This window comes from Mesocricetus auratus, unplaced genomic scaffold (genome assembly GCF_017639785.1).
Source record: "Mesocricetus auratus isolate SY011 unplaced genomic scaffold, BCM_Maur_2.0 Super-Scaffold_100018, whole genome shotgun sequence".
Lineage (NCBI taxonomy): Eukaryota > Metazoa > Chordata > Mammalia > Rodentia > Cricetidae > Mesocricetus > Mesocricetus auratus.
The window spans coordinates 44,891,634-44,907,145 of NW_024429199.1; the positions used below are offsets into that span (position 1 = coordinate 44,891,634).

At 46.9% G+C, this 15,512-nt stretch overlaps 1 protein-coding gene across 6 annotated transcripts in view; it reads right to left on the minus strand.

Annotated features, from left to right (window-relative positions):
* The window catches only part of Prkn (parkin RBR E3 ubiquitin protein ligase), a 1,082,502-nt gene that overhangs the window by 161,044 nt on the left and 905,946 nt on the right, over nucleotides 1–15,512 (minus strand). For 5 of the 6 annotated variants that reach the window (XM_040758175.1, XM_040758173.1, XM_040758174.1 and 2 more), the window contains one exon: nucleotides 11,690–11,839. In XM_040758175.1, coding sequence (XP_040614109.1) covers nucleotides 11,690–11,839 — 150 coding nt within the window. Of the gene's footprint in view, nucleotides 1–5,178; nucleotides 5,353–11,689; nucleotides 11,840–15,512 lie in introns of those variants that run through there. The other variant, XM_040758177.1, reaches the window with a different exon arrangement.

Genomic DNA, 15,512 nt, shown 5'->3' on the forward strand with positions numbered 1-15,512 from the left:
CAGGTGAAGAACAAAAAGTTAAAGGTTTAAAAAAAATTAAACAAAGAAATACTACCTGGCACAATGTTCACACATATCATGCACACTATTTGGTCAGATGAAGACTCTGACACACGTGAAACATGGAAGAGCCTCAAAAATACTGATGCCAAGGGAAGCAGCAGGATGCAGTACGTGGCCCCATTGGTTAATTCATAGAGACAGAAAGGAGGCCGGAAGTGGTCAGGGGCTGGAGGGGTGAGGAGCGTGGTCAGGTGGACTTCCATCTGGGATGGCGGAGATATAAGAGAGTCGCTGTGTGGGGGCGACTCTGTGAATGTCTTCAGTGCTGTCGGCTTGAGCATTTACATGATTAGGTAGAAATGTCTGCCATGCATATTTACCACGATAACAATCAAGAATGCAAGAGCAAAGATCCCTGCTTTGGTGTCTGCACTCCGGGTCGAGGTGAGAAATAGAGAAGTGAAATGCCTGAGCCGGGATGAGCATCAGGACCAGGAGGTCATTTCCCTGGGCAATGTGAGGGTAACATAAATAGGCTGACACAGAGGACCCACTGATGGAGGAGACGGCTGAGATACACAGGGAAGAGGGCTCAGCTCCCCCGGGTTGGTGTCCAGGAGAGCAGAAGAAAGGTCAGGGGTTCCTACCAACAGAAGGCAGAGGACTTGGGACAAGGGACTGGAAATAGGAAGCGATGGGATCGACTGCAGCTGCCTGTGTCCCCAGGGGTCACCAAGGACCCCTGAGCTGGAGAGAAGAGAGAGCCTAGCACTCAGAATGCTGGCATAGGGGGAGGACTCAGACCCACATTTTGTGATCATTTCCAGTTGGCTGAGCTCAAGTTAGAGGAGTGTGACCTTTCCTCTTGCTGTGTAGAAGGGATTTGCTAAAATAGGACAATAAAGCCAAATATTTACAGTTCCTTTGTGATGCTCATGATATCTGACATAGTGTTTTATGAGATATACATCCACCTAAGAAAACATTCTGCTCCCCACAACTCATCTTCTCTTATGAAAAGTTAGAATATGCTTTTCATTTAATAGACTCTTCAATAAGGAGTAACTCACCACGCACAATCAGAAAAACACACCTTATCTTCCCTAATTGATTGTAATCCCATAAAGTATGTCGATAGCAGTTTTAGAATTAAAAGGCTTTTTACTATACAAATATTCTCTCAGAAATGCAATCGAGCCCTGAGCCAGGACCAGAGGCAGGTTCTCATGACTACTGTAACTCTATCACCTGTTAAAACAGGTTCTCTCTGCAGCAGATAGATGCTATTACAGAGACCCACAACTTGCCAAAGTGCAGAGAATACGTGTCTAAGGAGTGCCCAGCCCCAAATAGGACACCTATAATATTATCCCTACACCCAAGATTCAGGGAACATGATGGACAGAGGGATGGTGGAAAATGTGAGGGTCAGAGGACCAGGGTGGCAGATGCAAGTTATCTTCTGGGCATGACTGAGATGGTATACCCGAGAACTCTTAACAGCTGTAGTTGCCTGCACAAGGTCACAGAGATTAACAGTCCAGCATGGATGCAGGGAAAGGCTCTCAAGCCCCCATCTCTAGTAGAGGAGTCTCAGGCTGTCAACGACTTCCAAGGAAGGGTCAGCTCTCTTCAGTGACAAGTCCCCCAAATAGATTGAGCACGCCCAAGTGGTCACCCCTACATCCATATAATTAGATTTGATAGGCATACGTATACACACACACACACACACACACACACGCAACAATAAAATCATAGGAGAACATCAACTAGAAACGGGGATGGGGGGAAGGCATGGGGAGAACAGGAGGCATGGGGATGGGAGGAAGTGGCAGATATAATTAAAATGTGTTGTTCCTATATGAAATTCCGAAGAAAAAGTACCAAAAATACATGTGAGACAAACATAGCATATGATTTGAAAATCATTTATCAGCTCTCCACGACGAGGAAAACACACTGGCCCACTGTCTTTGAAGCTGAGATCTCACAAGCTCATTATAGCTAGTGGCTATGCCACTTAGCACTGTGCATTAAAAACATGAACAGAGTGATTCGAATCTCAATTTGTTTCATGAAATGCCTGTCTCGGAACACGTAGCACACGGGAGGCAGTTCCTGGGCTGCGGGGCTGAGAAGAGGCACTCGAAGCATTCCGCTCAGACAAAAGCTGCATGCTTCCGTACCAAAGACTTCTAGTCCTACAGAAAGCGGCATTCTTTGCTCCAGCTTGACTCGTGCCTGATAGTTATGTGATAGTGCGTCTGTCTTTGTGCCATGGTTACGTGATCTTATGTCTCTCTACGTGATATCACTCCATTTCCAGTCAAGAAAGAAAAGCAACATGGAGTGGCGTTGGTCCTGGGACATGGAAGGTAGAAAGTGATGCCACAGCTGGGACAGGCGCCAGAAGGCAGACCTGGCTGGCCTCGAACTCTCTGCGCAACTCAAGATGACCTTGAACTTCTGCTCCCCACGTCTCCATCTCCCAAGCCCTGGGATTGCAGACATGTACCGCCACCTCCGGCTTCAGGTGGTGCCTGTGCCTTCTTCGCTCAGGGTTTCTGCATGCTAGGCAAGCACTCGGCTAACCGGGCTGCAACCCCGGCTAAGATGGACTTTGGAGTGAGGGCAAAGTCGTAGTTCCCAGACACATTAGTGGCAATGTGGGCCGACGAACCGTTCATTGTGTCCCCTCCACCAAACGCACCCAGACGCTGAGGTTACACCAGTCTGGGACTTACCAGACAGTTTGTCTCTGACCTAAACCGACCACGGCACCTGGCAAATGAAGCAGTGACCTGTTTCTTTCCCTGTTTAAATATTGAGCACAGAGATGCATTTGCTGAACCTGTGTTCTCTGTGTTGCAATCCTAGCAGGCTGCAAAGAAAAGGACATTTCTTCGGTTGCCACCCGGCTGAATTTACTGTCAGTTGGCATCTGCACTCCAACCCTGATCCTCATTTCCTCATGTCAGCTTCAAGAACCCGTGGTGCATGATTGATCCTCAGTTTGCAAAATGCACCCCGTCCCCACCGCTCTATGCAGTTCAAGTTAGCCTGGAACTCTGATAAAATTGCCTCTGTCTCCCGAGTGCTGGGATTCCGTACATAACACCATGCCTGGCCTCTTCTACCTTCTTGTACTCCAGATTTTTCTTGTTGAGCACAACTGCAGAGGTCAAAGTGTTTGCAGTCAGGACTCGGGAAACTTAGGGGTTGCCAATGCTGCTTCCTGGCATTTCTCCAGGCCAGCAGCGTGCAACAGAATTTTTCTTCATTGACCTAAACAGGCTACATCCATATTGCTCAATATAGTTGCTATCTGTACCGTGTGACCACTGAGCTCTCAGAATGGGGCTCCTGTAAGGAAGTGAACCGTTGACTGTATGTACTTTTGCTGTAAATGGCAGCATGTATGCATGTTGAACAGCAGAGCCCTAGAAAGAGGTCACAACACTGCTGGGCTCTAGCTGGCCTGAGCACGGCAAACATGGCTCTGTCAGGCCTCTCCCTTCTCACGTCCCCTCTGTCCACCCTCTAGCTTGAGGCTTCCCTCTTTTCCCTTTATAAACTGTCATTTGCCTAGGGGCCACGTCTGTTTCTATGCGGAGGTAGCTCTTGCTTTTTTTTTTTAAATTATAACAATCATTTTTTAAAAACTTTACACACCAATCCCAGTTCCCCTCCCTCCCCTCCTCTTACTTCCCCCATCTTCCCCACACCCCACCTCCCTTTACTCCTCAGAGAGGGTGAGGGCTCCCATGGGGAGTCAATAAAGTCCCTCACTTCACATTGAGACAGGACCAAGGCCCTTCCCCTATATCTAGGTTGAGCAAGGTATCCCTCGAAAGGGAATGGCTTCCCAAATGCCAGTTCATGCGCCAGGGATAAATTCTGGTTCCATTGCCAGTGGCCCCCAACACTGGCAGGAGCAGTCCTTTGTCCCCTTGGGACAAAAGCCCCTTCTCCTCCTCCCCCTTGTTTGTTTCTCCCCTTTCCTCATCCTCTCTCCTATCTTTGTGTCCCATTCCCTGCCCTTTGTCCCCCTGGGGCAAATAAATCTCCTTGTGCTGAGAACCTGGCCTTGGGTGCCTTGTGTCTATTTTGGTCCTTTCAAGCAAACATTAAAGTAAACCCACAAATTCAACGGTGTCTTCAGTGGAGTCGATTCTGGACCGCTGTGGGTTCTCTGAGCTCACTGAGCTAGCCCGAGGGTCTTCAGTCCATTTGTGACCACACTGACCACCTAACACATGCATCGGAGACCTGGGCCTTAACGTGTTGAAAGGATAAAACGACTTTGCGCCTGTGTTAGCTCTTGGTTGCTGTGATAAAATGCGTGATAGAGAAACGTCTAACGGAAGAGAGGGATTTTCTTTTGGCTCGCTGCGTTGTTGCTTCCCATCTATAGCTGCGTGACCACATCACTTCTGGGCTCCGAGTGGAGAGAAGCAGCTTCCCTGAGGGGGGTGGGGCAGGGAAAGAGGGTCTGCTTGGGAATAAACCAACCCCTTTCAAAAAGATGCCTCCAGGGACTTCCTCTCCAGGGACTTCCTCTCCAGGGACTTCCTTCCTGCAGCCAGTCCCCACTTCTGAGGCTCCGTTCAGGTAAGAAATCATCTCTTGTGGTCTGTGTCCTTCCACCCAAGCGCTCTCAACAGCAGCCCTAGCTGGGGACTGAGCCATCAGCACGGGAGCTTTCGGGAGACAGTTCATACCCAAACAAAAATAACACTTCCCTTTATTTGGACAAAGATTGACTAGGGACAAGTAGAATGGCCGGATCTGTGCTGGATTATAAAGCATACACTTCCGATCACAGAACACCATCTTTCAAGGAACATTTGTCAATTGACAAACACTTTGCAGAGGAATGGTATTCGGGAACTGGCTTGTACATTCCTGAACAGTCTCTTTAATTAAAACAAACATTCCCCAGAGCTTTCTATCTTGGCACTCCAAGCTGTCTCACGGGCACAAAGTCTAGCAAGACTTACTTCCAAATGAGCCAGTCTTAAAGTTGGAATTAGATTTTTGGACACATGTCAAATAAACAAGGAATGCATATTTTTTTGACATTTCCTAGCATTGATTTTCTTTCAAAAATGCTTTTTGATTAGAAATGTTTTATAGATTAAAACTTGACATATCAACATGAAATGGTTCTACTTGTGGTGTTTGTAGGTTCAGGCGGTTATGGCAAGGGAGGCATAGCAGAGCCTGGAGTTCCATGCACATGACCTATGTTTAGTCATCCTGAGGGATGTTGTCTTGTCTGGTGTCTCCTTGAATACATCATGGTGTAAGCCACATCCATTTGGAGTCCAGATTTTAATCCCAGTTCTTTAAGGAAGAACAAATACAATGTAGTTGAGGAAATATTTCATTGTAATTGACGCATTTTCCTAGAATTAAACCGAGATTTCCTTAAAGAGCATCGAAGGAAACCAGGCATGGTTGTGCATGCCTGTGGTCCTAGTAAGGACTTCCTTGGTTACATACTGAGTATCAGGCCAACCTGGGCTATATAAGAGCCTGTCTCCCAATCCAAGATGCACCGGAATGAAAATGAACAGAAGGAAGAGCTAAGAGAACAGTTGCCCCTGTCCTAACATTGGTAAACACCCACCGTCTGCTTGCTTTTCATTTATAAGGGCAACATATTGATAAAGGATTCGCTATCTTACAGGCTAACTTAAGTTTTGATTCAATCATAATTTAAATCTTTGCATCATCAGTGACTCCTTTCCTTTATAAAGATCGAAAATAAGGGTTACACTCTCATCTTGCTAAAATCCCCAATAATAGCTTTAGTGCTACTGGTATTGAGCAGTTCCCAGTCACCGTTTTCTACAGAGATACAACAGAAGCATACTCTATGTCTTTATAAAGTTAATCTTCGTGAGGCCTTTCTAACTTGAACTTACACGTTGTTAAGACCTGCTCTGGGGAAAACCGTGGAAGAAGGTGCTCTTGGTTAAGACTATTCAGGAGGGACCTGTGTAGGTGAGGGCCCAAGGCATATACTCCACAGCTCTCCTGCAACCCAGATCTCCACCACAGAGGCGCATTTCTTAAAGGAAGGCAGAAGGAACTCTTGAGTGCCCAAGGAAAGTCCCTCTCCTTTTCTCGCAGAACACAGTTTTCATAGTCTTTTGTTTTATTTCTTTTTACTTGTTTTTAGGTCTTTTCCCCGGATTTCTGATTTAAAACAGCAAATTATCCTCTCAAAGTCAAGTATTATTAAGATGAAAATATCTCCCAGATATTGTCCGGTCCGAGATAATACCAGATAAGACAATCAAATTTGACTTACTGGGGACTCAGGAGGTTTCACTCTCACAACTTCCTTCATTCCAGGTCAGTGAGTACAGGACAGTGTATCTCATAGTTTGTCCCTATTCTCCAGTGTTCAATGTGTCAACATTTTGCATCGGAGTCATAAAAGTTAGTGAGGTCATTCTGATACATTACAAGAGGACCACGGGAAAGAACAATGAATCACAGGAATTCCTCAGGAAATCAATTGACTCTCTTACCAGCCTTAGTAACAATACCATCAAAACATTAGATGTGAATAAGATCATGTTATTTGATCCCCAAATATGCACTTTGTTGAAGTTTGGCGATGTAAAACTATTCTGTGCTTAGTGAAAACTAAAATCTCAGTGCCCCCAAGAGTAAGAGCTGTCGTATGTCAGCGTGCACAAGCTCTGCTCGGCTGGGAAGGTAGCCTTTGATAGGCGATTTCTGTAGTGCTTACACATGCCTGATCGACTTTCTGTCCATCTCTACACGTGGTATTATATATCCTAGGAGTGCTATTAAAACACTGTGTTATGAAAGTACGTGAAGACTTTCTGAAGATATCTTCGGGCGGCTAGGTGAGCACTCCTAATACTGGGGTAGACGATTGGAGAAACAATTGACGCTTATTCCTATTCTGCATTCTTGAGTCACCCACTCATTTACTCCATGCATATAGAACCTCAGACACATGATTTCACTGTGGAGAAGGTTGTGGTCTCAGGACAGCAATACAGAGCCAAATAAACAGTGCAATATTTCAGCTTGAATCCTAGGAGGAGGTACCTGCTCTCAAATAATTTTTTACCTTAGTCACGAATCTGCCGTGACCATCACAGACCTGCCAGGCTGTTGCCATGTAGACCTCCACCATCGCACGTTTCAGGATATTTGATCACACTGTGAAAGCTGAGACTGTGTTAATAAAATCAACTGTGGGTCAGGGGGTGGAGCTAGCAACTAAGTTGGCAGGAATTAGCCATAGAGAGTATCAAGGAGCCAAGAAGATGGAGATACACAGAAGAAAGTATGGAGGGACTTGGAGTTTCACAGACTTCTTGGTTTGGGACAACTGAAGAGATTCTCTCTTGCTGGGGCTCTGGCCAAAGAGGAAGGTCAGCTGGTTGCTTCTTGCTTCTGTGAGTTAGCAGGTTTTCACCCCAACATTTGACCCCTGAGTCTCTATTGGTAAACAGAATGGTAAAGTCTTAGTTAAAAACCATATTTGGCAACAGTGGCAGAGCCGGTGCTGGTGGCACCAGAAATCCCATGGCCTGAGCAGTGAGGCACTGATTGCAGGGTCACAGGGCTACAGAAGGTAGTTAAAATACCACTAGATTTAGGTGCAGCTGCTAAGCCAATGAAAAACAACCATCACATGCACAGAAAACATTGTTGTACTGTGTTGCACAATGCTCAACACCCATCTGAGTTCAGTGACAGAAAGCAGAAAGGGTCAGTAAACCTCATTTTCCAATGGACACAGATATGTGTTTGAACAACAGAGTCCTACATGCTAATATTAGCATCTATGTTGGAGAAGCCCAAGTCAATCAGAACACAGAGTCTAGTTTCTTTGGATGGAAACTATACACAGTAGTAGTCATAGGCACACATTGGTTCATGCACGTACTGGTGGTCAAATGGCTAGCTGATTAGCACCATTGCTAGTCTGGAGCTCAAAGCCCATGTACAGGCAGTGAGGCTGTGAAAATGGGGGATGTGGCATATTGTGATGCACCCCTATTTAATTTGAAAATCCCATGCCTTGAACCACAAGTGTAAACAAATGACATCATTCCCAAGAGTTAGTCAGGAAAAGAACCATAATGGGTCTAGGATGCAGATCTCTGCTGTAGATAGGGCTTGATTCAGGGTAGATTCCAGACTATGTGGAAGAGTGGGACAAATGAATGTTCTGTAGGCAATTTTCCTTGAATACCAAGTGGTCTAGGTAAGTGTTCAATGAACATTGGTGAAGCCTTTGATGATTGTCATTGTTACTGTCTTACTGCTGTGAAGAGACACCTTGGCCAAGACAACTTATGAAAGAAAGCATTTAAAATTGTGGACTTGCTTACAGTTTCAGAGGGTATGTCAACTGGATTATTGTCCTTTTGTGAAAACTGGAGATCTGAAGGGAAGGGGGAAGATGAAGTCAATCTGTGTCTGCTAAGAAGCTAAAACTATGTGAACCAATGGAAGCTGGAGAGAATGGAAAGACTACAGTAAGGTAGGAGGGAGAGGGGAAGAGAGGGGAGGGAAAGGAGAGAGAGAGGGGAGGGAGAGGTCAGAAGCAGCCTTTGTAAACTCTGTTTTCCTTTGTTCCCTTTTCAACTTCCAATTGCAAGTGACAGTAGTTTAAAATGCACTCATGAGTTCTTTGATAGTCTTCTTTCATGATTAAGCTGAGTTCTCCATCTTTAGAGGGTAGGATGGATCTCATGAGTAGACTCAAGTTGACGTTATGGTAAATAACTTAGAGGAGTAGATCCCACAGGTGCTCTCTTATTTGAGCCACATGCTCAGAGAAAAGTTAGTTGCCATCTTGGAGACAAACAGCCAAGAACAGGACCCTATGGTAAGGGACCATGCCTTCTGGCAACAGTCAAGGAGGAATTGAAGTCTTTTGTCTCCAGACATGTGAATGGAGGAGTCATCCTATAGACTGATTTAGACAAATGTTCCCATGTAGGCTATGACCTCATGGGACACTCTGAAGCAGGAACACACAGTCAAAGCTTTCATTGGTCACTCCTGATCCCTAGGAGCTCTGGGGACATAATAAATGTCATGAGAAATGATGAAATTTGGAGCTATTTGTTACATAACACTAGCTAATGAATACAACCCAACCAATTTACTTCCGCAAACAACAAAACAGCACAAGTAAAATTAAAACAAAACTCATATTATCCAGAATTCTGAAGGCCAACGGGATACCTGAATATAGCCACCTCTTTGAGGTAAAGTTTGTCCCCACACTCACATAATCCAAAGGTGTTGAATCCATTTGAACGACCCCTAAAGCAATTTCCTCAGGCCAGTGAAATAGTTCAATGGGTAAAGGCACTTGCCACCAAGGCCGAAACTCCGAGTGTGCTCACCCACCCCTCACCGCCCCCAGCTCAGAACTCACGGTTGAAGCAGAAAACTGACTCCCACAATTTGTCCTCAGATTCTCATATGTACATATATCTAATAATAAATTTAATAATTTTTTGAAAGTAACTCCTCATGGTTTGGAGTTTAAACACATAGGCTACTCATGATATCACACTGTATAAAAGAAACAAAAGCCCAACCCAAATATCTAAATAAATCACGAATGTCTCCAAAATAGGAAATGATTTAAGTCCTTCAAAGTTCTCAGAGGAAAGTAAAAGACAATGTAAAAACCAATCCAAAGAGATTACTGACCTCATGAAAAATATTAAAATTCAACTTTATAGATAGAAACAACGTTATGACAATAGCAGGCAGACATACAAAGTTAGCCATCAGTCTAAAATGACTGTAACTCACTTGAAGAGAAAGCATTTGACAAGATTCTGATCCTTAAGTGTGGCAGCTAGCTTAGACCATTGGCAATCAGTAACCACACAATGACGATAGAGACTAAGGCTAGACCATTGGCAATCAGTGACTACACAGTGATGATAGCGACTAAGGCCAGACCATTGGCAATCAGTGACTACACAGTGACGATGGCGACTAAAGCTAGACCATTCTCAATCAGTGACTACACAGTGATGACAGAGACTAAGGCTAGACCATTCTCAATCAGTGACTACACAGTGACGATAGCGACTAAGGCTAGACCATTCACAATCAGTGACTACACAGTGATGACAGAGACTAAGGCTAGACCATTCTCAATCAGTGACTACACAGTGACGATAGCGACTAAGGCTAGACCATTCTCAATCAGTGACTACACAGTGATGACAGAGACTAAGGCTCTTGGGGAGTGTGGCTTGGTTTACATGGTTGGGTTTGTGTGAGGACAGCAAACATGCTTCCATTCTCACGCAACTATGACTACTAACAACCAGAGGCGCCTTTTGGTAGTTGGGTTTCCTTTTGGGCACCACAGCATCTTACTCTTATGCCAACTTCTACTTCCTCTGTGGCACAAGCCTGGCTTTGTGAGCCGCAGCAGAGAACACACATCGAGCTTCACTTACAGCAACAGATGATAACACATGTGTAGGCTGAGTTTTTCCTCAAGACCCACTTGTCCCTCTAGCTGCTCCCAAATAACCACACGGAGACTTATTATTGGTTATAAAGGCTTGGCTGATAGATCAGGCTTGTCACTAGCTAACTCTTACGCTTCAAATTAACCCATATTGCTTACTTACTCTCTTTCAACACTGCAAGTTCATCTTGCTTCTTTCCGAGTCTCCACGAGATGCCTCAGACTCCTCCCTCCTTTTTCCCAGCATTTTCTTTTTTGTGTGCAAGTCCCACCTAACCTCTACCTGCCCAGCTATTGGCCAGACAGCTTCTTTATTAAACCAATCACAGCGACATATATTCATACAGTGTAAAGGTATAGTCTACACAGCTGAACAATGACTTAACAAAAAGTTAGGCCTGGGTGCTAGGACTCTGCTAATCACACCCTCTTCCGGAAAGCTCCTCATGAATCGGCAATCCTAACAGACATGTTTCTCATCAAAATTCAATAGCGTCTCATTAGAGAGCACACATTTTTTGTTTTACTCAGCCTGTTTGAGATTTAATACCAGTATTAGTAACTACTTGTCATCTGGACCTGTGATTTAGTGAGTGTTTGGGGACTGGAATAGCTAAGCCTTGACGGATGGAGGCAAGTGTGGGATCTGCTCATCTTTGACCTTTCAGAATGGTTTCTGATCCTCATTCTGCTTCCCTAACAGGCATCATTAGCGCTGTTTAGTTCATTCCAAATGCTTTTACACCATGGTCCCATTTTGAGTTTTTCTGTACTAATCTTCATCTTATTTCTGGAAATGCCGAGGCAAACAGTGTTTCTAAACAGCCAGGGTGGGAAACTCACTTCCTCCTTTGCTTTTGCTTTCTGTGACCGAGGAGACTTTCTCTCCCCTCTGCACCAGCTGGACATGGCAAGGAAAAGCATAAAGACCTGGCATGGAGGTTCAGCGCATCTTACAACACACACCCCAAAAGATCAGAGCATATTCACACAACTCCTTCCTAAATAAACACAAACATTTTCATAGGCCGAGTCTGACACAGGAATAAAGTTTTTTTCTGTACATCAGTTCAAATATGTCTGAGCGCAAAAGGAAGACACAAACAATCTTAGCACATCTACAAGAGCAAAGGAACACACTTCCAGGCACCCCTGGGTGTGGTCGGTACTCACCCCGCAGCCCAGGCCGTTGCCTCCTTCACAGGTGACTTTCCTCTGGCCCTGTTCAGGCAGTAGCCCAGCTCCGCAGCCAGGACGGGGGCACAGCACGCCGCCCATCTGCAGCACACACTCCTCGGCGCCATACTGCTGGTACCTGTTGTACTGGAGGAAAAGGAAGGCCAGGTAAGCTTTGCACAGTGACCCAGACCCTCTACAGTGGCTTGTTTTTGCCCAACCTCCCAGCTGATGAATTCCGGGACTGCGTCCGTGGTGGGGGTGAGGGAGGACAAGGATGAGGGAGGGCATGGGGGTAAAGGTGTGATCCAGTGCCGAGAAAAGGTTCTAACTCAAAACCAGGTATGGTGCCCAATGCCTGTGACTCCAACACTTGCGAGATAGATGCAGGAGGACTGGAACCCTGGGATACAAGAGACTTTTCTGAAAACTCAGGAACAAAAGTGAAGTATTCATTATACTTTTTTCTTTAAAAGACAGATTTTCCCTCTAAATCTAGTGTTCTGTGACGCTGTGACCATAGACTGTATTTCATATAACTTTTAGGTAGTATGCATATTGAATGGTGCACATTATCCGTACTTACAGGCAATACATATGTTTCTATTTGAGATTTGATGAGGTTTTACAGTCATTTAGAAAACACACCTCACAGCTGCTGACCAGCTACAAGCTGACAGAACAGTCTCCTGTCCTTCTTCTGGATTTCCTTTCCACCAGCTTCATTAAAACACAGAAGGCCCGAGCTGTGCACACACCATTACCTCCAGCCCCACCGACACTACGGTATCTATAATTTCAACTCCAACCCCATCCTCACCCTCGGCAGCCCGAGACTTTCAGGGAGAACTCAGGCCAGCCCCAAGGTGCAGCCAGCGCTTCCTGAACAGGAGTGAAAGGTGGATCAGACTTCCGCTGGACCAGAAGAAGATGCAAGCAGGCTTGAGAAGGAAGGTGGGTAGGGGCGGGGCCTGGAGGAGGGAGAGAGCAGCCCTGGGGAGAGGGCTCCATCAGAAAAGCGTGCTGTCTGTGCGTGTGCACGTGTGTGCCGAGGAGCCGCTCTTAATATGCGAGTGAAGTTTCTGAGTTTGCTCTTCCCCTTCTCCCACAGCCAGGCAGAGGTCTAGGTCTACAGCGCCACATCTCTTCTCTAGCTTGGGACAGTCCCTGGCCTCACTCACTGTGGCTGGAGTGACACCCTAGGGCAGAGGGGACCCTGAAAGCTCTGCCTTTATTCCCTTCTCCCTGTCACCCTGCGGCCCTGGGGGCGCTTTAATCTGGCAGTCTGGAGATAGGTTAAACGCCCCCTCCCCGACGCGGGATCCTGGTCTTGGGGTGTAATTCTGGAAGCCCCAGGTGACGCCCACTTCACTTCGGTCACGTGCCCCCTTTACAGCAGAAGAAAGGGAGTTCATTGGGGTTCCCTCCTTCACCTCGGCTGCCCCCAAGAGTCCACCTGTGCCTCTGGGGTTCCTTCCTTGTCTAGGTTTGGGGTGGGTGCTAGGAATATGTCTCAAGATGGTACTGTGGCGAATCCCATGGTGGGGAGGGGGAGGAGCGACACAAACGTGCCATCAGGCAGAACTTACGTGGGAAGGGAGTTTTATTGGTAAGGGATGGGAATGGGGGAAGGGAGAGAGAGGGGAGAGAGAAGAAAAAGAGAGCAAAAGAGAGAGACAGAGAGAAAAGAGAGAGGGGGAGAGATAGAGGTCTGTCTGTCACCTCGCAGAGATAACGGGGGAGAGAGGAGGGAGGGAGGAAGAGAGAGAGAGAGAGAGAGAGAGAGAGAGAGAGAGAGAGAGAGAGAGAGAGAGAGAGAGGAGGTGGGTGGAGTTTGCCTCTAAAGGAAACATTGGCACTTGCCTGCAGACTATGTAGTGACACAGCAGCCATAGGACCCTGGGCTGGCCAGGGTACTGCCTGAGTGCATTCTGCCAGGTGACAGGGGGCAGGCCCAGCTAAAGCCTGAATCCTAACAGTGGGGACACCTGGGATCCCTCTTCTATTAGGTCATGTGCTTAGTACCATTTTGGGGTACCAGACGTCGAGGCTCCTTCTGCCAGAGTTCTAGGCTGTTCTCCACGGAGACTGTTGCTGTGATAAAACACAGACCAAAAGCAACTTGTGGAGGAAAGGGTTTAGTCTGGCTTACAGCTCACAGCCCAGCATCTGGTGAAGCCAGCCTCAAGCCGGAGCCTAGAGGCAGGAACTGAAGCAGAGACCCAAGGTGCTCACTGCCTTGCTTCCTCCGGCTGGTTCAGCAACTTATCGTATACAGCCCGGGCCCACCTGTCCAGGCATGGAGACCCTCATCCCTAGGTGCTCTGGGCGCTCTGACATCAGGTAGCATTTTTTTTTTCCGAAACAGGGTTTCTCTGTATTGCTTTGGAGGCTGTCCTGGAACTAGCTCGGTAGACCAGGCTTGGTCTCGAACTCACAGAGATCCGCCTGTCTCTGTCTCCCGAGTGCTGGGATTAAAGGCGTGCGTCACCACCGCCCAACCAATCAGGTAGCAATTTAAAGAGTGCATCACAGACACACCCACAGGCCAGTGGGATGGAGACAGTCCCCCAGTTGAGGCTCCTTCCTAGGTGACTCTGTTTTGCGTCAAGTTGACGAAAACCAATCAGCGCTTAGTGCTGGTTAGTTGTATGTAACCGTGACGTGTGGAATGTGTGCTCCTGGCTTCTTGTCTGAGTTCTGGTTCTGGTAGCGGTGTCCTCAGCCAGTGGAGGATATCTGCAGTTTCACGGGAGCACAGTGTTTCCACATTACTGTTCTGACATTATCGAATCGGCTTCTAGCCTCAGATCAGTGAAATGGATCCGCTGAGTTATAAACCGATTTATGCAGCGACATTTGCCGAGGGTCCGCCCTGTGTCCACCGGTTTGGGGATGGAACCCTGAGAAAAGCCAACCGCTCTGTCCTCTGGGGGTGATCACAGAAGACACCGGACCAGGCTCAGCGCCTGCAGTGGGGGCGAGTGAGGGAATGAGAAAGGACAGGCTCTGGGGGAGACCATCGCCACCGGGGTAAGCTGTGGCTGGGAAAAGCCGCACAGACGAGGCACACTTAGGCAGGAGGAGATATGTAAGCCTGTGGCTCCTTGGGGCAGGAGTTCTGTAGACACAACAGCGGACGGTACAAAGGTCCTGGGGCCACATAGACTTGGCTGGTGTGAGGGATGGCTCGTGATAGCTGTGGGATTGAGGCCGAGTGAACGGGGGGGGGGGTATGACAGACGGCGAAGGCAGAAGGGTCATGGGGATCCTGGGTGTTTGGGTCCCCGGTGGCCACTGTAAGAACTCTGGCTGTTTCTCTAAAAGATACTGGAGCCCTTGGAGAGCTCTGAACAGAGGAGCGGTGTGAGTTGACTGATGTCTTAGAGGCACCTGTCTGACTGATATGCTCAAAATAGACTCTTAAGGGCACCGGGGCTGCAGGAAGCAGGGCCGCGTGCCTGAGCTCTTTCTGGCAGTCGGTGTGAGTGATGATGTCAGCCTGAACCAGGGAGATGGCATGGAGGTGGAACCAGTGGCTAAATCTGGACATACTGAAAGGTAGAAACCCTAGAATTTTCAGGCAGATTGCTTGGCTGGTATTAGAGACAAAGAAGAGGCAAGTTTGAGTGTGTTATTTCCCTTACAAGATGGGGAAAGGGATTTATTGGAATAAGTATAGGTGTGTGTGTATATGTGTGTGTATTTACTTCTACCACACTTATGTTCAACTTGATCACTTTTTTATACACAAGCAAGTGGGAATGTTGTGCAACTTGGGGAATGGCTTAATTAATTTAGAAGGTGTAGGTTGTGGGTA